The following is a 21,404-nucleotide window of genomic DNA, read 5'->3' as shown; positions in this document are numbered from 1 at the left end:
AACCAAAATTATATAAATGGTAATGGTAAAACATAAAGATCTTTGGAAGGCAATCCTAGGCACATGAGCCTTCAATATCTCAGGTGTGACTTGAAGTCTGCCAATTTTTGCTGCTACTATGACCAAAAGAAGCCATTAATGTAGGAGGATGGTTATGTTTCACCTAAAAAAAAAGGGAATATTTATGTATGGTGATAGATAAATGCAAAGTGGTTATGTTTCACCTGCGTTCTCTGTGCCCAAGGAACGGAGACTTGTGACCACCTATTCGTTGGCTGTGTCTTTGCCAGGGAGTTTTGGTTCTCGGTTCTATATTCGCTAGGGGCGGCACACCTTCTTCCTTCAGCTGACAGCGTTCTGGTCTCTTGGTGGCTTGACAGTCGCCAGCAGCTGGATAGTACTTCGCGCCCACAACTTGACTCCATCGTGTTGCTGGTGTCCTGGACCTTGTGGAAGGAACGCAACAACAGGACGTTCAACAGGTCCAGCAGCGGGCCTCTGGAGCTCTTGAGTTGCCTTTGCAGGGAGCTGGATGACTGGGTTCAAGCGGGTTTCACCTCCGTCTCCATCCTAGCAGTACCCTGTCGCAGCTATTGGCTTCATTGTAATAAGCGTAGCAAGTGTTGTTGTTGTTGTTGTTGTTGTTGTTGTTGTTGTTGTTGTTGTTGTTGTTGTTGTTGTTCTTTGCTTTCACTTCTTTTGCTGTCTGTTTGGGCTCCCTTCGAGCTTTGGTGGACTCTCGCCGCCCGGCTCGGCTTCGCCCGCTGTAAACTCTAGTGTTTTTCTCTCTTATTAATGAAATATGGGTGAATGGCCCGATCGCGAAAAAAAAAGAATTGGATAATGTTAGCAGTAGACATTGACATTTCATTTAAACGGTTTCAGGGTTGGATTCTTCGTTTAGCTCTAGCGGGATTGCGTTTTTTTTTTGGTGAGCTTTGCAGCAACCTCACTCTTAGTGATCACAAGATTGACTTTTAATTGAATTGGGTTTTGCTTTGACAAATCTCGGAGTGAAAAATGGGGCGTGGGCGTGGGTATATTTGTATTTGTGATCTCCAACAGTTATGCAATTGGAATTTGCCATTTGTTGGAGTTTGCCAAGTCCCTAAACGTTTTGCCAAAGAAAAAATAAGTTCATCTCCAAGTGTTTGGCATTTTTGACTTGACATTTCCTAAAATAGTGGACCCAACTATTTTTGTCCGGAAATCTCATCTTCGCAGGAAATTTTCTCGCGCGTCGCGCGTAATTCCTTCGCCCGTCGCCGCCAATTGTCTCGCGCGTCGCGCGGCGGTGTCGTCCCGCAAGTCCACGTCGCCGCTTGGTCCAGATCGTCGAGATCCGATCTCGTCGCTGCGATCGATCTCCTAGCCTCACGTCGCTGCAACAAAATGGCGCGGCGATGGATCTCCTAGCTGGCGTATCGTCGCATGAAGGAAGGAGAGAAGGCGGTGATGGATCTCCTAGCCTCGCGTCGCTGCAAAAAAAAGGAGGCGACGATGGATCTCCTTCGTCCCCGCGCCAAGAAAGGAGGCGACGCGCGGGGGAAAGAGAATAGTCGTGTGCGAGGACTCGTATCGCGGGAAACTACCACGACGTGGGGAGTATGGGCACGACAAGGAGTCCAAGATTCTCAGGATATCAAAATTGCCAAGCCATTGTGACTATGCAAAAATTTGGTCCATCAAATGCCAAGTTTGCCAATATATATAAGTCAAATGCAAAACTGTTGGAGAGCAATTTTTAAGGTTTTTGGCAAATTTCAAGAATGCAAACTCCAATTGCCTCTTAGGCAACTAAACACGTTCAGCGTATTGCCAAAAAAGAAAGAAACTGTTGGTTGGATCATTGGATGGATTCGGCGCCTAAGCGGACTGCGTGCGTGGATGCACGCCCCGGCAACGATCTGGCAACGAGTTCGTTGAGGACTCGGCGGTGCAGCAGCAGCCGTCGACCGTCGGCAGCCTGCAGCACTGTCAAAGGCCTGCATTGCCGTCCCCAAAAAACGATGACAAGCAATCCAGCACCCGCCCGCCGGGCAGCGTGCACAACAGGGCTCGGAAGTTCTGATACCCAAGCCATGAAGCCAACGCATCTGCGCGATGGAAACCTGCGCGATGGATGGATTGCAATTTGCAAGAGTGACCAAGCGCGCATGGAAATGAATTGGGAATGCTGATAGCAGCTGCATGCTTATTGGCTTATTATTGCGGCACGAAATCATCTGTAGTAGGAGCAGTTTTCTAAAATTGAGGAGCCATAACCAATCTCTACTGTTCCAGGTACCAGGTGAAAGCAACTCTTCCGGAATTTCATCAGTAGCCGACATAAACTGCAGCATTGACAATGTAGCAGTCATCGTTCTTATCCCCCATTGCTTCCAGGCACACGCCGCTTGAACAGATCATGCCGCCGTCAACGACCTCAAAGCTGATTATCTTGCCACTGCAAAAGTTCGAGGCAACGGCACATGAGATCCAGAAACAAAGCTGATTATCTTGTTGAATGCCTACTGAATAATTAGTGTACTGAAAGGTGTAGTCTTCGACAAGAAAACTGCATGAGTAAAGACACAATTTCAACTTATACAACATTCTTTCACAATGATTCAAGTAAATATAACTTTTCTTAAGATATAACACCAACATACACGTACGTATTATGAATTCACATAAATTATTTATTTTACAAACTTGAGAGCCATCTTGTATAAAATTACATGGTATGGCTATTGAACATTCCATAAGTGCATAGTAGTAAAATGAACTAATCTGCCATGATATCTGATGAAAGGCTAGGACGCTTGTCACTTCTCACTAGTTGGTATAAAAAAAATATTATAGTATCAATGATGTGCAAGATATTGCTTTTACTGAAAAAAGGGTGTACTTAGTCCTGAATTTTCTAGACAGACTTACCCTTTGTTTGTGGACCCAGAGAAATTGTAGCATTGAAGATTCAAACACCATCCTTATTATAATACTGACCACACATTCTTTGCTGTCCTATTTGAAGTATTTGCCAGTCTTAGGTGGTGTGATGGCTCAAATGGATGTTTACTAATGATGATACCTTAAAAGTTAAAATGTTAAGTATTCTCATTTGTGACGTTGATGCTGACTCAATGAACTCTTAAAGGAACGTGTTGTACAAGCTTGACCAAAGCAGGAAAATCAGGTGTTTCTAGGGCCTGTTTGGCTCCCTACCGCACGCCGAGCTTTGGCCGTGCCATAAGTGTGGCGCATGAAAACAGCACCGCACTTCAGGCGAGCTAGGACATGCAAAATGAAGTACCGGTGCCTAAGAAGCGTGTGCCATACCGCAACTTCTGTCATGAACCAAACATCAGCTAACATTAGGCGAAATGAGGAGTGGCAACATCTGGTAATGGACCAAAAACAGCGATAAGCTCCACCCAGGTCACTAGGGGGAACGAGGTCAGAGAGAGGATATAATTCTGTCACATAGGTCATGGAGCTAGTATAGGGTTGTACATGAATATGGAATATCTAATCAAAGACCATGACTGCCTAAACTAAACAATTGGGCATACTGTGGTCTCTGTGCCAACACATTCTCGTGCTGTTTGGTTCGTTCAATAGTAACCCAAATGTAAATAAAATTAGTACAGATCGTATCTCTTGCCATTGCGTCTGCAGCTTTAATTAATTCATTTACATTTCTCTTACCAACGGGCAACGGTGCAACCAAACAGCTCGTCTATGCAATCTCAATGGATGAGGATGACACCAACAAATTTCCGTATACTCGTACAGTCATGACTTATGAGCACCGTAGCCAGAAAAGTTTTTCTATGTGGATCAATGAGTAGGGGTCCTCATGCAATTGTGCTAAGAAAACATCCGTGTCTTAGGCTAATACATTCTGTAACTGATGACTTCTGTGATTATATCAGAGGCCAAGTATGAAGCAGGGTAGCAAAGCCCTATTTGCTCCCCTAATCACTGATATATGCTCATGAAATCATCATCCCAGAAATAACCAGGACACTAAAAAAATCTACTTCATTATGAACTGCGAACCCATCACACCATTGCACCGCAACTGTCCGGCACTTGGATGCTAAATTTCAAAGTTTTAACAGGCACCACGGAAGAAACGAGGGAGGGAGGGAATGCTCACTAGGGGAAGACGGCCTTGACTCTCTCAGCATCCAGCAAGTGCTGCGTGGACCTCGGCACCCCGAGCTTGATCTGCAGCTTCATCTGGTCGGTGTTCACTCCAGGAATGGACCCTGCAGCAGGCGCAGCCCACAACCAAAACAACCCAGTTCAGCATCTCCTACCGTGCCGGCGACATGTTCGACGGAATGCCCGACAAGCAGGGGACAGCGTACCGCCGCGGAAGGCGGGGATGGAGTTGGAGGTGATGGCGTCCTTGCATGCGCGCACGGCGGCGGCGGTGATGTCCTGGCCGTGCTGATCGTAGCCGACGCCCATCTCCACGAACAGCAGCTTCATGGCCGGCTCCTCCGCCCCTCCCTGGGCGACCTCCATCCGAGAGGACGCGGGCAAGGCCGCTGGATAATTAGGGATTGGTGGAGATCGGATGCGGAGGTGGGGGCGGGAGTGAGAGTGAGACGGTCGGGAGGAGGACGACGGGAGCGGTGGCGTGCTTGGTCTGGTCGGGAAGAGGAAGAGGCTGCTGGGGAACGCTGCTGCTGACGCCATCTTTGGCTTCCTACTAGTAGTGTCGCAAGGTTCAGAAATCAGCAGAACTAAACGCAGTCGGATTGACATTTTGACGTGTAGGTTCTTCGCAATATGCGACCGGCCCGGGTATAGTTTTTCTTTTTTTTATTCTTTCTTGTTGAGGCCATGTTTAGTTCACCCTAAAAACCAAAAAGTTTTCAAGATTCCCCGTCACATCGAATCTTGTGTCACATGCATGAAACATTTAATATAAACGAAAACAAAAACTAATTACACAGTTTAGGTGTAAATCACGAGACGAATCTTTTGATCCTAGTTAATCAATGATTGGATAATATTTATCACAAACAAACGAAAGTGCTACAGTACCAAAAACTTTTCACTTTTCGGAACTAAACAAGGCCTGAGTTACATTGTTATTACCCACTACCTCCGCATGAAAAAATCTATCTCCTAATATTTAAAGATGAAAATTTCAGTCTGCCGGACATTCTATCCGTTCCATCTGACATGTCTAATTAAAAATTATGTACATATACACCGTTGATGGTTTGACACACATAGGTTTGGACGATCCAACAGCGTGTGCCTATGTTGTAAAAAAAACAGCGTGTGCCCTACAAAAGCACCGTGCAGGCTTCGCTTGGCTTCAGCAACACTCCTTCGGTCCTTCCTAATCCTAACGGTCGGCTCCGACATACTCTCTCTGTCAAAAACAAACAATTATAAGAAGCGTGTCAATCAAAATAGTTAATCAAGTTTATAATAAAAAGTATTAATATTTATATCTCGAAATAAATTTATCATAAAAATAATACTATAAAACAAATTTAATACTTATTTTTGTCTCATGAGTGTTAGTAGATTTTTATATAAGTTTAATCAAAATTCAAATTGTTTGACTTCTCGAAATGTGAAAATTGCATTCTTTGGTGGATGGAGGGAGCACAATAACTCTGACTTCAGGATTTGTTATGAAATATAAATCATGAACAACTTTTAAGTTATTGAGTTTGAAAATATAAAAACTATAGAATACAAGGATCCTCTCCTTGAGAGTTAAGACTAGATTTTCTGCAACTTTTGATTTATGGGTCCAGAATCTGTTGTAATCTTCTTGTTTTCTCTTCTGTTCTTTCTCTCTTTTTTTATCTCTTGATTGTCCTTTTTGCCTCTGCTTCTCCCTCAAAATTGTAAAACTTTGTAATGCTTTTTATTCTTTTTAATAAATGTCTGTAGGGGTGCTCTAACCCCTCCAGTTTAATCAAAAAAAGTTGTTTAGGACAACGAGACGGTTTTCAAAGCTTAACTTTGACTTCTTATTTTTATAAAAATATTTATCAAAAAGTGGTATATGTATATTTTTGTGAAAAAAAATTTCAAGACTAATCTATTTATATGATTTTTATATTTTTAAACTCAACAACTTAAAAGTTATTCATGACTTATATTCCTAATGTTTGACCTAAACCTTGTACAAAACTTTCTTTGTGAGTATGGAGGGAGTTTTAATAGCTTCTACTATATATGATCACAATTGCACAATGGGGTTTTCACGAAAATTATAGTTTCCACGGGATACGTTCCAAGTTAAAAAGTCTAAAGGGCTGTTTGCCACATTTTATCTTAGACAAGTTTGACCAAGTTGGCAAGTGTTTGGTTGACAACTAAGTTTAGTCATAATTCTGTTGAGCTCCACATGTCATAGAGTTAAAAAGTGTAGCAAGATTTCTTTAGGCATGACAAAGTATGGCAACCAATTTGCTAGACACACTTGCCTAAAGTTAGTTATGGTAAACTATGACTAGCAACAAAACATCCCCTAACATCACCACGCCGCCATAGAGATGAGCCAGACGGGAAATTCCTGTATTCGAGATTCCTTTGTACGCAGGAGTATATATCAAGAATCCCAGATAGGCCCGAATGCCGGGATACCGGCCTTGTTACACCCCGCGACGACGTCCCTGCTCCCTTCCGGGTTGCTGGTCACCACCACCACCTCCGAGCCCCAGCGCCGCGCCGCGTCCACGGCCAGCGCCGCCACGTTGGGCCGCCCCATCAACGCCGTGTCGTGTATGATCACCCGCCCGCGGAGCCTCTCGCTGCTGTACGCCGCCGACTTCATCTCCTCGCCGTAGTTGGCGTCGATGCCCTTGGCCACCCACACCAGCGACAGCTCGGCCGGGGCGGGCTGCATCAGGAAGGACATGAACACGCATATCCCGGAGCCCGTCGCCACCATGGTCGCCCGCCGGTACATGTTGAGGAGGTAGGGCAGGCCGGCGAAGTGGACCCCGCGCACCCAGAGGCGTGTCGGAGGGTCCGATATGAGAGCCCGTGTGAAGTCGCCCACCGCCCCCGCGAGCATCGCGTGCGTGTCCCCGTTGTCGGAGATGATGCCGAAGGCGTGCCACTCGGAGAGCGGGGAGCGGCTGATGCGGCCGAGCAGGCCGCCATTGACGCCGCCCTGGAAGGTTATGACGGAAGCGTGGCTGGACCGCGCGGTGACCGTGACCGGCACGCGCCGCACGGTGAGCCATGGCAGCAAGGTGAAGAAGGTGATGGCGGCAGTGAGCCAGAGCTCCTGCCGCTTCACGAGGGCGGAGCCGGTGACGGTGAGCCGCCGGCGGTGGTACGAGGCGGCGGTCGCCGGGTCGTAGCCGGCGGAGAGCACGACGAAGACCCACAGCAGCGCGAGCGCAGCCCAGCCGGCGAACCGGTGCGTGCGCTCGAACACGTTGTGGTGCAGGTGGCGCACAAGCGGGAACGCGGCCACGCACGAGAGCGCGAGCAGGCCCAGTATGGCCGACGCCACGCCGACGACCTCTCGTGGCGGCGTCACGTCGACGTCGCGGTGCTGCTGGAGAGCCTGCACCAGCGCGTACACCAGCCACGCCAGCGACGACACGGCGCAGCCACTGTGCACGCCGCCGAGCGACTGCAGGACCGCGGTCACTCCGGTCTTGACGACGACCGGCACCCACGCCCTGCCGAGGAGCGCGACGGCGAGCCAGAACACGACCCGGAGCACCGCCTCGGAGCGGCACAGCGTGAGCGCCAGTATGTTGCCCATGGCGAAGACGGCGGCATGCGCCCTGGCGTAAGGAAAGTGTCCCGTCGTTCCGGCGAGCACGAGGCCCACCGCGTTCAGCGCGACGCACAGGACGAAGAGGCGCTTGTACACGGTGAACAGGCCCTGGTCGAGCAGTATGACACCCAGCCTCCTCGAGCGCGCGGACGACGCCGCCGGCTTCGCCGGCGCTGGAACGTTCGCCTTCATTCCCGGCCGCACATCATCGACAGCCAGAGCTGACACGGCGATGGCCTTCTCCTCGTCGGCACCGTTGACGACGGGCGGCTCGTCGTCGTCCGCGTCCTCGTCATCGAGATCGAGGTCGCAGAAATGGCTGCTCACGCGGCTCGTCGACCTGCCAAAAGCGGAAGGAAAGATCCTGGAGGAGGCACGGCTGAACGACTGCGGCAGCCAGACCCAGCGGCCGGCGCCGCTCGTCGGGGCGTCCGGCGGCGGCTGGGGCGGACAGTGATCGGCGGCTTGGAGGGCGAACGGGCTGCCCGGCGACGCCTTGAGCTCGAAAGAGACGCCACGACAGCTCGAGAACTTGGTTTGCATCATGGGCTTGCCTTGCTCTTGCCAATCCATGGCGCCACGACTCTTTGGGGAGAGAGCTAGGGCAAGTGAAGTGATGAGCAAGGTTTCTGTCTTCTTCGACGTGCTGCTGGGTGCTGGAAATATCATGTACTCCGTTTGTGTGTATTTATAGACAGCCAGCTTTGCATGGCTCTGACTATTTGATACGGATTAATTAATTGCTTGAGCTCTGAAGCCGTCAGTACGGAGGAATAATGCACAGCTCATCATATTGGCAATTTGGCATGCATGTAGAGAAAATATTTAATTGGATAGTTCCTCAAATTCTGTAGGCCAGTAGTCTCAGCGTGAATTTTATAAAAGTTTTCATCTGATGTGACATACTATTCACAAAGGGAGATATGATAAATGTTCCATGTGTTGAAATGAGTTCTGTGGAGATGAAACTTGTCTCCACTGTTTTCAATAAATGGTAGTCTTGAAAACAGTGTGATAAAATTTTCACTGAGAGACTACCCTTATTGCATCCTTATTTTAGACTAGATCTCCAAGATTTTCTGATGACTAACACACAAATGAGAAAGAACAAAAAAAGTCCTTTGAGAATGGCTTAGAATGTGACATTCCATTACTTTCCAAAAATTCACATATAAGTATGTCTTAAATTCATAGGGTGAAAAATAGAAATTGATTTCTATAGATCACCGTACTATTTCTACCTTATAACTTATAACACGCTCTTCAACTCACTCCTCTATTGTAGAAATACAACACATAAGTATACCAACAATAATATCCAAATGTAATTTATATAAAACTATATTAGCTTAATTAATATGTGTCTAAATTATATTATTAAAATAATTCAATTCCAATGATCTAAACGAGCCTTAGTGAAATTATATATGTGGCTGCACATTCTCGAAAAAACAGTAACTTGCAGTTGTACATCTATAACCGTGCATATATTATCGTAGTCGTAGCGTGCAGTTTGAAGAAATTGCATGCGTGAGGATATATGATCACAATATGAGAAGTGGATCAACGATCGAGTACGGCTGCACGTACGTGTGTGCACTGGCGGTATATCGATCGGTCCAGCTTGAAGCTAGCTGGGGCTAAGTGGCTCGCCGTTTCTATTCGTTTTTCTCTTGACTGCAAATTGCATGCGCGTTTGTTATTATACACGTGTACGTACAGATAGTAATAATGTTAATAACGAACGTATGCCTGGCGGCTTAGCTCTACTTGATTGACCTCCAACTCCAAATTTCTTAGCGTTCATCTGCTGCCAAGAGCTGTTTAGTTGGTGAAATTTTTTGTAAAGTGCTATTGTAGCCGCACTTTCGTTTGTATTTGCAATTATTATCTAATCGTAGATTAATTAAGTTTAAAAAGTTCGTCTTATAAATTACAGATGAACTATGTAATTAGTTATTTTTTTATCTATATTTAATGCTTCGTGTATGTGTTTGGGAATCTTGAAAACTTTGAAAAATATTTGAGGAACTAAACAGGGCCGAAGTTCACGTTCAACTGCATATGCATGTGCGAGTACATGCATTTAGATTTATTTTTCTTTCTTGTTTGAAGAAGGCAGAAAATATACAGGAATATATAGAGACTTCTTGTTTCAAAAACTATGTGTACTTACTTTACCAATAAATACAGACGACCTTGGACACAGAAAAAATGAAACGATAAGATCAAATCATATATGGGTCGTCAATCTGTTTGTACTCTGCAAAAGGGAAAAAATGGAATCGAGCCGTATTGGGAAATAACATGCAGAATTGCAGGGCATTTTTCAAAATGAGTTCTCTGGTTATCCATAGAGCGAAGAAAAAAATATTTCCCTCTTATAGAAAAATGGTTACAGCGCCAATTGTGATCTTCTTAATATTTTTTCTGTTCTTTTTCGTTTCTTGAATTCTATTGCTTGGACACATCTTTTTCTGCTATTAATTAATCTATATTAATCAGTAGGGGGCTACCTCTCCTGTTTCCTATAAAAGAAAACATGCAGAATTGCCTCCCAGCATGGAATGAAGGCAGGCCAGTCTCAGCAGCATGGAAGAGCCATCTTTAGAATTCGGGAAATAGCACTAGCTAGTTTCTTATGGTGTTCTGAAAATGGCACTCTTAAAATTTGTGAATTGACAAAACACCACTGGTTCAGTCTGTTCACTTGTCTTATAAGTCGTATTTTTTCTGCTAACTAATAGTGTTTTTCTCTTATAATAAATCAGCGAACAGTATTTTTAATCATGACTTTTCAGACCAATGAACAGCTGAAAACAACACTTCAGATTCCTAAAAAACACTTCAGCTACCCTTTTCATTTTTTTACATAGAAATGGACTAAACTACCTCTACAAGACACACTATGTCTTCCTTTCTACCATTTAAAAAACACTTCCGTCCCATTGAAAGTATGGTTTTTACTTTTAAACTTATACCGTTCGTCTTATTCAAATTTTTTGTACAAGTAGTTGTTGTCATGCTTTTGCTTACTAAGATCACTCACAAGCTCGGCGGAAGGGAGAGAGAGACCCAACTCCTCTTCACCTATTCAATCCTTGCTCAAATGTGCTAACCATCAAGTGTTTCACCTTGTACACGTGTGTTAGCATATTTTCATAAATATTTTCAAGGGTTAAGTTAGCACACTAGGTTCTAAATGCATGTACATGATTAATAACACCTAGTGACACTCGATAGACCGCTTAGCCAAAGAATTTCTCTTTTTATAGTACGGCTAACTATCCTAAACGTGATCACACCCTCTATGGTGTTTTGATCACGAAAACAAAAATCCTATTTATACATTTACCTTGATCTCCATATGATTTTGTTTTTCTCTTTCTTCATTCCAAGTTGAGCACTTGATCATCTTGTGGTCATCACATTCATCACCATGATCTTCTCTTGTTCCACCACTTGGCATGTACCAACCTTATCTAATTCACACATTTAGTATAAAGGTTAGTGCTTGGGTTTCATCTATTATCCAAAACCAAACTAGGGCTTTCAACCTAACATATTGAAACAAATTAGGAGGCTTAGTATAAATGCACAATTTTCTTAAAATATTGTAATTATGATAGCTAGGCTCAACAAACTAATATAAGTATACTTTATTTTGAACTTCACATGACAAATGAGCATGGGACCTTTAGAACATACTACCTCTGACGCACACGCATATCAAATTTAAACTTTCAAAACTTTGATCAATAATTATGCTAATAATTTTTAATTGTTATAGTACAAACTTTATATGATGAGATTTATAAGGAATTATACTATCAATAGACACATGTAAGAGAGAATTATACTATCGATGGTTAAGAATTTCATTGTGTGGTTTCCAAGACTCTCAATGAAACATGGATGAAACATCTATTCTCAATAAAAAGTTTTATTTTATGATTTTAAAAATATTTAATTTCATGATTAATAGAGAGTTGATAATCATGCGAAACTCATGAGTACACAACTCTTTTCTCTCGTTCTCTCCGCTTTTAATTTCCCAAGTTCGTACATAGAGTATTTCTTTGTCTCAGTCAAATACAAAAGCACGAGTAGTTCAATATACAAAACATTCGACTACATATAATTTATAATTGCCCCATAGCTGCATCCAAACTTCATCATAATAAATCTACAAATCAATGAATTGCCAAGAGACGGTATAGTAGTAGCCTGTGTTGACGATGGAAACTCCAAGCAAGCATGACAACAACTAGTTGCATTATCATTACATGTGTATTCAGACTTTCAGAGAGGTGATGAACCTTCTGTAATTCACTTTGTTTTTGTACGCGGGCTTCTAAGGTCGCTTACTTGTAAAACTCCTTGATTTTGTGAATAGAATCGGCAAAGTCTCGTGCCTGTTCGGACTGAGACCAAGGTTTCTGACTTTCCGCAAACCGCACACATACACTGTATCAATCTCTGATATAATGGATCAGCCCAGATGGTCATCAGTTCGCTACGAATATCTGCTACAGTGACGCCAGAGAGTACGATGAATTTGAACCGGCGTACTCTTAACAATGAATGCTGGAATCAAAATGGCAAGACGTACTTGATCTCTTCTCCGGCCGGCAAAAGGAGTATACATGCCATACCAGTCATCAGCTTTCTGTCCACCACAATGACACATTCTTTCAAAGGGGATTCAAACCAAATCGCTTTTCAGTACTTCATTTGTGACAACTGCTCATCATGTTTAACATTATAACTGCCAAATGGCACACAACGGAATAGTTAGAACTTAGTCCTAATGGTCCATGAATCATGACTCCCATCAAGTAGGCAGTAATGTTTCGAAGTTCAAGTTTTGACTTTTGAGTATGAGTTTCTAGTTATTTCTAGCCAGTAAAACTAGTTAGATTTAGTTAATTTTTTTTTGGATAGAACTGGAGGGGTTTGCATTGCACCCCTACAGGAAATTTTATTAATAATTAAAACAAAAACAGGTATACAGAGAGCTAAAAGAGTTCAAGAGACAAAGAAAGACAGAAAAAAAAATATCAAAGAAACAGCTAAACTTACAACAGATTTTGGATCCATAAAACAAACAGTGCAAATATTTTGTAGAAAAAATACCAGTTCATACAGTTCAAATACTTCGAAGATTTACCACGCTTAAGTAGTTCACATACTAGAGGAAAATAGAGGTGCTTGCTAACCTCCTTTCACATTTGCTGACTAAGGATATTCTTTGTAGAAATACCAGTTCATACAGTGCAAATAGTCTGCATCACCTCCTAGTATGTTGATGGATTGGTTATTTGACGGATACACACAAATCAATTTTTTTCAGAAGAACACTGGAAGAAATTTCAGCTATACACTATATGTTCCACTCTTCAACCCCCCCCCCCCACCCCACCCACACACACACACATAAAGTACACTAATCGTAGCTGAGTTGTATACTAATCTGGTCACACTAGTCAGTAAGGACTTGTTCCTATGAGTCGCATTCATGTGACTGAAATGAACAGCTGTCATTCGCCCCGTTGGTAGTTTTCAACACGCATGCGGTTACAGTTCCTATACAGTCTAACCTCTGATCTAAAATTTTCAAGGAGGTTTGTCACATACAGCACATATGAATCTGCAAACAAGTTGAGCTCGTGCCATTGTGAAAGTCAAGTTTCATTGAATTGTTCCATTTTCAGATCATACAGATTTCAACATCACCGTGGTGTAATGTCAATTGCCATTTTACTCATGCTTCACGACCAGATTTTTTTTTTTTTGAAACAATGCATCATGACCTGATACACATGCTCTTTGCTGTTTATGTGTGCCTTAAAAATATAGGCGCAAATCCTTCAGTGATTGCCTTTTTCATTTTATACAATCCTCCTTCCAATGAACTACATAAGCGTGATAAATCTTCGAAGTAATTCCTTGCATGCACATTCGACCGTTTCAGCAAATACTGTGATGATTTCACACCCAGACGAGCTAATTTCTTGACATCTGAATGCATGGATAATGCCTTGACATTCCAGGGATAAGGATTTGAGTGATTCCACTTCCACAGGGTACTCGACCAAGTTGCAAAGGATTACATAAATTAAACTTTAATAATGTTTCACTTGTTGCTTTATAGTGGGACATGCAATTTCCTCTTCGGCATGTCCATGCCAGTATGCCACAAGATGCATCGAGCTTGAATTTTTGCAACTAGCAAAAGACAACCAAGTCTGGAGGTCCTAGACTGTCGATTTTAAATATGAACATTGTTCGATGAATCACACCATAGAGAATGTTGATCAATCTACCTTCAGTATCACTCAGTGCTACACTCAACACCGCAAAATACTGAGTAGTACTGAAATGCGGCTCCTATGTTATATTATAAATGTATTAATATCTATTGCCTAGAGAATGGCCAAGGAAGAACATTCTATGGTCATGCAGTCCCTTGGAGCATGACCCATAGTGCACTAACGCGCTCCTTTCCATTTTCTATCACAGTAAGAGAGTGTTTAAGACTACTCCACAAACTCTGCTACACAAACTCCACCGTGGAGCAGCTCTAAAAAAAACTGGAGTTTATGGATTACCTCTTTAGGTGCTCTCACAACTTCACCATTTTTTCTCGAACTAAGTGTGTGGAGCTAAAACCGTTTGGCTAAAAAATGTGGAGCGGAGCTAAAAAAACGTAGAACAGAGCAGTCTCAAACACCTCCTAAGTTAGAGAAGAGCTGAACACATTTCTGCACTACAAATCTCTTTTTTTTTCCCTTCTACCAGCGTCAAAGTGGATTAAAGAGCTACTTGCTTCCAGATCAGCGGATCTCTTCTTAGTTTTGATGTTGGGCCCTGCAACATCTACACTTCTCATTAAGACTCTAATGCACTTGAGCTCAGTCTCAGTGCTCAGCAGACCAAATAATGAAGCTCAGGCTCAGTGCTCAGTACCTTATTTTTTTTGTGCTAAAATTATATTTCCAATGTGTATATGTTGAAATAAGCATTCGACAGATACCAAGCCATCTTTGCCGCTCCGTTATGATTAGGTTCAGTCGAGCAGACTTTGAGGTCATATTGTAATGTGGTTGATGACAGTCATTTACATTGAATATATCCACTCTCCGATCGAACAGACTTTGAGGTCATATTGTAATGTCATCTGCCATTCGGAAGCAAACTTGAGTGTATATTCCACTACATTGAATATTTCGACCCTCGGATCAAATGGACTTTGAAACTTTAGTGTATTCCATTACACTGAATATTTCCACTTCCGGGTCAAACGGATTTTGACGTCATTTTGTGATGTTATCAGCCATTTTACTCAAGAAGCAGGACATGACGGACAGGTTATTTTCAGCTTAAGCTGAAAGCTAATGAGTGATTTAAAACTGTATAGGTGCAAAACAGACAAGTCCATATATGTTACCACCTTTTTTACAGATCCAAGTATCCAACATTCCAATGAACTCCTGCGCTTGAGAATATACTACAAACGGAACCTACCATTTGACACCAATTTGCGAAGTGAACATTGTATATCCTCATCAATGGATCGCCTGTTGCTTGGCAGCTAGGGCCAATACCACAAGATGACAGGATCAAAGTTTTTAATTATGTAACTACCAAACGGATAACGAGTGCACCAGTAATAGTGTATAACTGTTAGATAATAATAACTAGAACGGCACAAAGGAAAAATGTTAATCTCTATATGAAGGCTGGAGACCCTAGAATTTTGGTTTTGAACACAATAATGTTGCATTATGATTTATGAATCAAGCAAGACAATGTGAATCAGTGAAGCTACATTGTGTATATGCTTGAATCTGTTAGAAGGCAATTGAGCCCATATCAAGTACTGCATACATTGCCCTCAGCCTCAGGAGCTGAATTTATAGATCTAGGTTCCTATATAGTATGACCACCTGCAGAGACTGTCAACTTTCATTGTCCCTTCTGCAACCTGTCGGGTAAGCTGCTAAGCAGAGCAAATTAATGCACTGAGCAATTGCAAATTTCTGCACTACAAACTCCTCTCCCCTTTTTTTTTCCTCCTCCTCACAGCAGCGAATGTGGATTGTAGAACTACACATGACTCTAGATCGATGGATCTCTTCTCGGCTTTGAGAAAGTGTCCAAGATGCTAGGGCCTGCAACATCTACACTGCCCGTTGTAACTCTAAATGCACTTCTTTACCAGCAGAAATCTAAATGTGCTTTTGAGCTCAGCAGATCAAATAAAAGAGCTCAAAGCATCGTATGATACAGTGTTTGTTGGATTATCTGTACATTGGTGAAGTTGAGAAACTTTGAATTCCGCACCCCTGCAGGTTTCTGAAAGAGGAGGTTTGGCATACCCTCCGAGTACTCCTTGAATGACAACTTTGTAACTCGCCTCAGTGAAGTGTAGACCATCCCATGAGATGTATTTTGATGGGTCAGGGCACACTGTAGATCCAGGACGCCCGCACAATATTGAAGGGGAACAGTTGTACGGAGCATCACTTCCACAACACGAATTCAGTGGGACTGTGAAGCCTGCAACAGCATCTCCTGTTGCTTAGTAAATAAATCATGGAAGAACAGAGAAGGTAATAGAATAGCTTCGTTTGTCTAAGCTTCTCTAGCTAGGTTCCTTGTGCTGGTTTACTGCAGCCTATTTGGATATAATTGAGCTTCAGTGCCACTGTTCAATTATATAACATGCAGATGATGAGATAATGCTCCATAGGTGTAGGCAACAAAAAGAAAACCATAGGTTTAAGGATGAGGGAATATATGCATGATACTGAAATTTATGTCAAATAAGAACACAGAGTCAGGCTAAAATTTCTCGAGCAATAATTAGCTACAAAACATGGATTATTTCTGACTATTTTGGTTTAGGTGCCACTCTAATAAGAGCTAAGCATTCGTAATGAAGTGCTGTAGAACAATTCAAAGTTGATTAGAAGCTCTGCCTGTAGGTTGCAGACTGGATTGACAAGTAACTGAACCATGTTAACGTCTAGCATAGGTAAAATAAGTCCAGTCACATAATACTATTATTACTCCCTCCGGTCCAATTTATAAGGTGCAGTTTGACATGCACTTTACATTATATTGTTTATAATTATAAACTTACGACTGTTAGATGGTATATTTGGATGGTATATTTGGTTACAAATCTAATAGTATCAAGTTTGTGTTATAATAATAGTTAAAAATTGTTAGCCAAATTATTGCTTAATAAAGATTGTAAAGTATGAACGTTGATATGCGTAAATACTTTATAAACTGGACCAGAGGGATATGAATTATATAAGAAGTGTCCATTGCTTATTTACCAAGTTATACAAGCTAATCAATAAAGTGATAATAATATTGTCCACATCCAACTTAGAGGCTCATCTTGTCTCCATAGAAAGCAAGATCCGTAAAATTAAGCAAGACTTGCATATCTCGTCCACAACTTATAGCACTAACCAAACAAAAATAAATGCTATATGCTCTGACTAGCACAAACTATCATGTATATCTTGTGCATAACCAATTAAGCATCAGTTCTCAAAACATAACATACTCCCTCTGTCATATAATATAGTGCATTCTAGAAATTTTGAGACAAATTAAGAGAAATCATAAAAGACGCATGTACCATTGTACCCTCATTTTATTTCTTAATTAATCAGACGCTATCATCAACATGATTAATGGTGATTGGTTCATAAATGGAAAATATTTAATGTAAAATTGGTGTTTGTCCTCTAGAATGCACTATATTTGAGGACAAAATTTGAATGCTAGAAAGCACTATATTACAGGTCGGAGGGAGTAATTCAAATTCAACTTGGAGACTCATGAACTAAGGCTAATGTAAATGAATGAAGCAATACTTGACCTACAGCAAATTCTAAAGCCTTCAACAAAAACAATGTATGTAAGGGATAATAGAAAATGCACATCTGTAAATTCCAAAAACCTAACAAAAGGATACATATGGCACCATGTGAAACCAAATGGACGCAGAACAATAATAGTGTATAAAAGATACATGCTGAATCTTCTTTTGGTTTGTCCCAAACAATGTACTATGCAATCAAGAAATCTAGGTGATGCCAGATCTTTTGAACATGTGACAGTGTCTTCAGTTTTTCAGTATTTTTGAAACATTTCCATGTATCAAACAATATAACAGGTGCAATCACCCACTCAGAACAGAAAGTCAACATCACTCGTATTATATGTTTTATATTGTTGTTTCGATTGAAAATGGTACTCACCAAACTGGAGTGGGGCACGGAATATGTTCAGTGCAGCGCCATAATAATCAGCATAAATGATGGTCACATCAGGGTGAAGATTCCTGAGTTTCTCCAACTCCTCCTGAAGCATCCTATTGTGGTACTCAGCAAATTCATTAAGCCACTTAATGCAGCCTGTTTGTTCCTCGTAGTAATCCTCCTTTTGGCTCTGAAAGATTGCAAGATATAATGGGACACACCCTATTGGGAAGTTCCCTGGAACAACTAACTTCTTTGCTCCAAGATTTATAAGATCCTGAAAAGCATGCAAACTCTTAATGCAAATGCTTACAGTCCAAACATTACCTCACTAGAAAGGGGGACACACATACATACCACGATGGCCGAGCTTATGGCACCAACAACATTAGGAACAACTTCATGTAGCTCATCAAGAGATTTCTGCCTAACGATTAAATGGTTGTAATCATTTCCACCAACCTCTCCCACAAAGAAAAGTGACTTGGACATTATTTCCTTTTGCTCTGCATACAATTAAAATTTCAGTGGATTGAGTTTTGAGAACTCTAAATTGTGTTGTGTTTGATAACTAATTCCATGAAACCAACTATGGCGCACTATAGTGATTCTCGTAAAAATTTAAAATTTCGGATAACGTTTTTGCGATAATGCTAAGGCCTTGTTTAGTTCCCAAAAACTTTCAAGATTCCCCATCACATCGAATCTTTGAACGCATGCATGGACCATTAAATATAGATAAAAAATAACTAATTGCACAGTTTGTCTATAATTTGCGAGACGAATCTTTTGAGCCTAGTTACTCCATGGTTAGACAATAATTACCAAATACAAACAAAAGTGCTATAGTAGCCAAACCCAAAAATTTTCGTGAACTAAACAAAGCCTAAGTCAAGATAATAATGTGAGGAGAGATAGGGGAAGACCATTGACGTGGGGGGAGGCAATAAAAAGAGACTTGAAAGATTGGGATATACCTAAAGACATGTGCTTTAGTAGGAGTGCTTGGAAAACACCTATTGACATGCCTGAACCATGATTAAGGGCTCATGTTGGGTTTCAACTCTAGCCTACCCAACTTGCTTGGGACTGAAAGGAATTGTTGTTGTTGTTTGCAATAATATCATTAATAAATACAGCTGATTGTATTAGCTAAAACAGTCAAATGGGACAAAATTCATTTCAAAACTTGGTAAATATTTTATGCTTTCCCTTGAAAAATCAGCAAATGATTACTATCGAATCTCTTGGCAATTGTAACAAATGTTTTGGTGCTAAAAAGCAACCATAATTCCCACCCGCATGCCTGTCATAAGTCCACAGCAAGCCACCAGAACATATTTCAAACTTTAAAGCACATGTTTCACCCAATAGAAGGCACAACTAAGTAAATTTTGTTTGCCATTATCAGGTGAGCATTTGCTACAAGTCAACTACAATCTCTGTCAACCACACAGTGCTTCCTCACAAGTCACAAGTTGAAAACACTCAAACAGTAGTTCTCAGTAAACAAACTTTTTGAGAGATGGCCATCATGTTTTCAGCATGAATGCACTACTTCGCCATCTTTATTAGCATAATGTAAAGCCACCAATCACATGTTTCATTGACATCATTAATAAACCTGTTAACAGGTAATGGTTCCATTTCATCAAACGCCTTGCAGAAAAAGGAACTGTGACCAAACAGATAACTCAGGAAGTCACTTACCTGTCTCAGACGATGCAATGGATGGGAGAAGCTTCTTGAACCATTGCATCTGCTCATCAAGGGAGTGAGGTGTCCATGTAGGCTCCACGCCACGTTCACGGAAGAACGAGCCATTGAGGGCAGTTGCCCCGCCGACTGCAAAGTTTGCACCATTCTGGAAGTCACCGCCGCCAAGGTACGGTGGCACATATGGCATCCCAAATGCCTCCGCTGCATTTAACAAGAGAACAAACACATGTCAAGGACACAGTTAGGACAGGACAAGTAATCAGATGTGGAAACATGAAAAAGGCCCAGAATGATAAATGAGTGGGAAATGAAAGGCTGATATAATAAGTGTTGACCACGTGATGAGTGTCACCAATTTAACTGGTAGTTGGAGCTACCAATTGTGCGCTAGTTCAAGGAGATGATGCCACCAGTGTCTAGTGGTTGGGGAGAAATGGGAAAGGCAACCAACTTATGCTGATACACCCTGTACAAGCTGGGTATTTGCACTTGAATGTTTCTTCCCAGCTCATGAGATCTCCAGATTTTATTATATGTGACTAGTATGTAATATTGAAAAGGCAGACTATAATATATAATATTAGAAAAGGCAGAGAGATGGATGGAGCTGCTTATAATTCATGAATTCTGAAACCGAGCATGTTCTCGCATGTGCTTAGAAAACATTTCATTGACCCCATATGGACGTTTCCAGCTGCAATTAGAAGGCCTATTTTTGTGCAAACCCCACAGTTAACAAATTCCCAACCTCAGTAGGAGGAACATGTTCTAGCTGGAGACAGGGGCCCAAAAAAATAGCATAACTGGCCATACTATATTTGCCTCACCACCAAGGCACTGGCGGCGCCTCCTAAAAAGGATCGATGACCAGTCTCGCTTGAAGAAAAATCAAACGACTAGCGACTCCCATCCCCTGCCATCATATGGTGGACGAGTACGCGGCAAGGAAGGAAGCGAAGAGGAAGGCAACAATCAATCTAATTAGGCAGAGTTGACACCAGAAATACAGTATATTTCTACGAAATCTTACTATTATTACTGTAGGGAGAAAATCCATGGAGTAGTAGTAAAGTTTGAATTCGCACGGAAAAAGTCCTGGAGATTCCATCCCCATTAATCAGGACGAACGACGGCGAGAACGAGCAGCAAGCGCTGATAACAAACAAGTAAGTAAGGTAAGGAGAGAGGGTTGGGCGGCGAGGGAAGAGGTTACCGAAGAAGTCGAGCAGGTTGCGACCATCGGAGTAGCGGCCGGAGGGGCGGCCGAAGAAGGTCTGTCCGTAGGGGAGGTTCCGCGCGGGGTCCGGGAAGTCGTCGGGCACGGAGAGCAGGAAGTTGCCGGTATCCGTGAGCGAGTCCCCGAAACTGAACACCCGGTCGAAGCAGACGCTCCCTCCTCCCGCTCCCGCTTCCGCCGCCGGCGCCGCCGCCAACACCACTAAGAGCACCCCCGCGAAGAGCAGAGCCGCCCGCGACGGAAATGCCATGGCGAAACGACGCGCCGCGCCGATCCGGAGCAGAGGGCGGGTTCCAGAAGAGGGAGACGGGGACGGGGACGGGGACGACGGCGAGGTGGCCGTTGACATGGGAGTGGGGGAGGAGGGAGGGGGAACGGACGAGACGACGGAGGCGGA

At 42.6% G+C, this 21,404-nt stretch overlaps 3 protein-coding genes across 4 annotated transcripts; all 3 read right to left on the bottom strand.

The window, feature by feature from the left end:
• LOC8084822 lies at nucleotides 2,164-4,760 on the bottom strand. Its single transcript, XM_002455904.2, has 3 exons — nucleotides 4,359-4,760; nucleotides 4,145-4,256; nucleotides 2,164-2,446 (listed from the first exon to the last, which is right to left on the bottom strand). Exons 1-3 carry the CDS (start codon nucleotides 4,690-4,692, stop codon nucleotides 2,317-2,319), a joined length of 576 nt encoding a protein of 191 aa, XP_002455949.1. The 5' UTR covers nucleotides 4,693-4,760; the 3' UTR covers nucleotides 2,164-2,316.
• On the bottom strand, nucleotides 6,417-8,391 carry LOC8084821. 2 transcript variants are annotated; one of them, XM_021455047.1, is made up of 3 exons: nucleotides 7,454-8,391; nucleotides 6,870-7,369; nucleotides 6,417-6,782 (listed from the first exon to the last, which is right to left on the bottom strand). In XM_021455047.1, the coding sequence occupies exons 1-3, from the start codon at nucleotides 8,336-8,338 to the stop codon at nucleotides 6,578-6,580; spliced, it is 1,590 nt and encodes a 529-aa protein (XP_021310722.1). In that variant the 5' UTR covers nucleotides 8,339-8,391; the 3' UTR covers nucleotides 6,417-6,577. The 2 variants fall into 2 exon arrangements, with proteins under 2 accessions (XP_021310722.1, XP_002455948.1); XM_002455903.2 differs by having other exon boundaries at nucleotides 6,417-8,391.
• Nucleotides 15,523-21,404, bottom strand: LOC8084820 (GDSL esterase/lipase At1g28600). Its single transcript, XM_002455902.2, has 5 exons — nucleotides 20,984-21,404; nucleotides 19,762-19,971; nucleotides 18,409-18,557; nucleotides 18,052-18,328; nucleotides 15,523-16,327 (listed from the first exon to the last, which is right to left on the bottom strand). The coding sequence occupies exons 1-5, from the start codon at nucleotides 21,354-21,356 to the stop codon at nucleotides 16,023-16,025; spliced, it is 1,314 nt and encodes a 437-aa protein (XP_002455947.1). The 5' UTR covers nucleotides 21,357-21,404; the 3' UTR covers nucleotides 15,523-16,022.

This window comes from Sorghum bicolor, chromosome 3 (assembly GCF_000003195.3).
Source record: "Sorghum bicolor cultivar BTx623 chromosome 3, Sorghum_bicolor_NCBIv3, whole genome shotgun sequence".
NCBI classification, from domain to species: domain Eukaryota; kingdom Viridiplantae; phylum Streptophyta; class Magnoliopsida; order Poales; family Poaceae; genus Sorghum; species Sorghum bicolor.
This window is presented reverse-complemented; position numbering and strand designations above follow the sequence as displayed.

Bases quoted from the DNA above. Each gene is read 5' to 3' on its own strand.
- LOC8084822 (XM_002455904.2), bottom strand. From the start codon at position 4,692: ATGGCGTCAGCAGCAGCGTTCCCCAGCAGCCTCTTCCTCTTCCCGACC. The intron at 4,257-4,358 runs GTACGCTGTCCC...CGCCTGCTGCAG, and splicing joins CATCCCCGCCTTCCGCGGCG to GGTCCATTCCTGGAGTGAAC. The intron at 2,447-4,144 runs GTGAGCATTCCC...GAACTTTTGCAG, and splicing joins GTCAAGGCCGTCTTCCCCTA to TGGCAAGATAATCAGCTTTG.
- LOC8084821 (XM_002455903.2), bottom strand. From the start codon at position 8,338: ATGGATTGGCAAGAGCAAGGCAAGCCCATGATGCAAACCAAGTTCTCG.
- LOC8084820 (XM_002455902.2), bottom strand. From the start codon at position 21,356: ATGTCAACGGCCACCTCGCCGTCGTCCCCGTCCCCGTCCCCGTCTCCC. The intron at 19,972-20,983 runs GTAACCTCTTCC...TGTTAAATGCAG, and splicing joins CAACCTGCTCGACTTCTTCG to CGGAGGCATTTGGGATGCCA. The intron at 16,328-18,051 runs GTGAGTACCATT...ATGCTGTTGCAG, and splicing joins CCGTGCCCCACTCCAGTTTG to GCTTCACAGTCCCACTGAAT.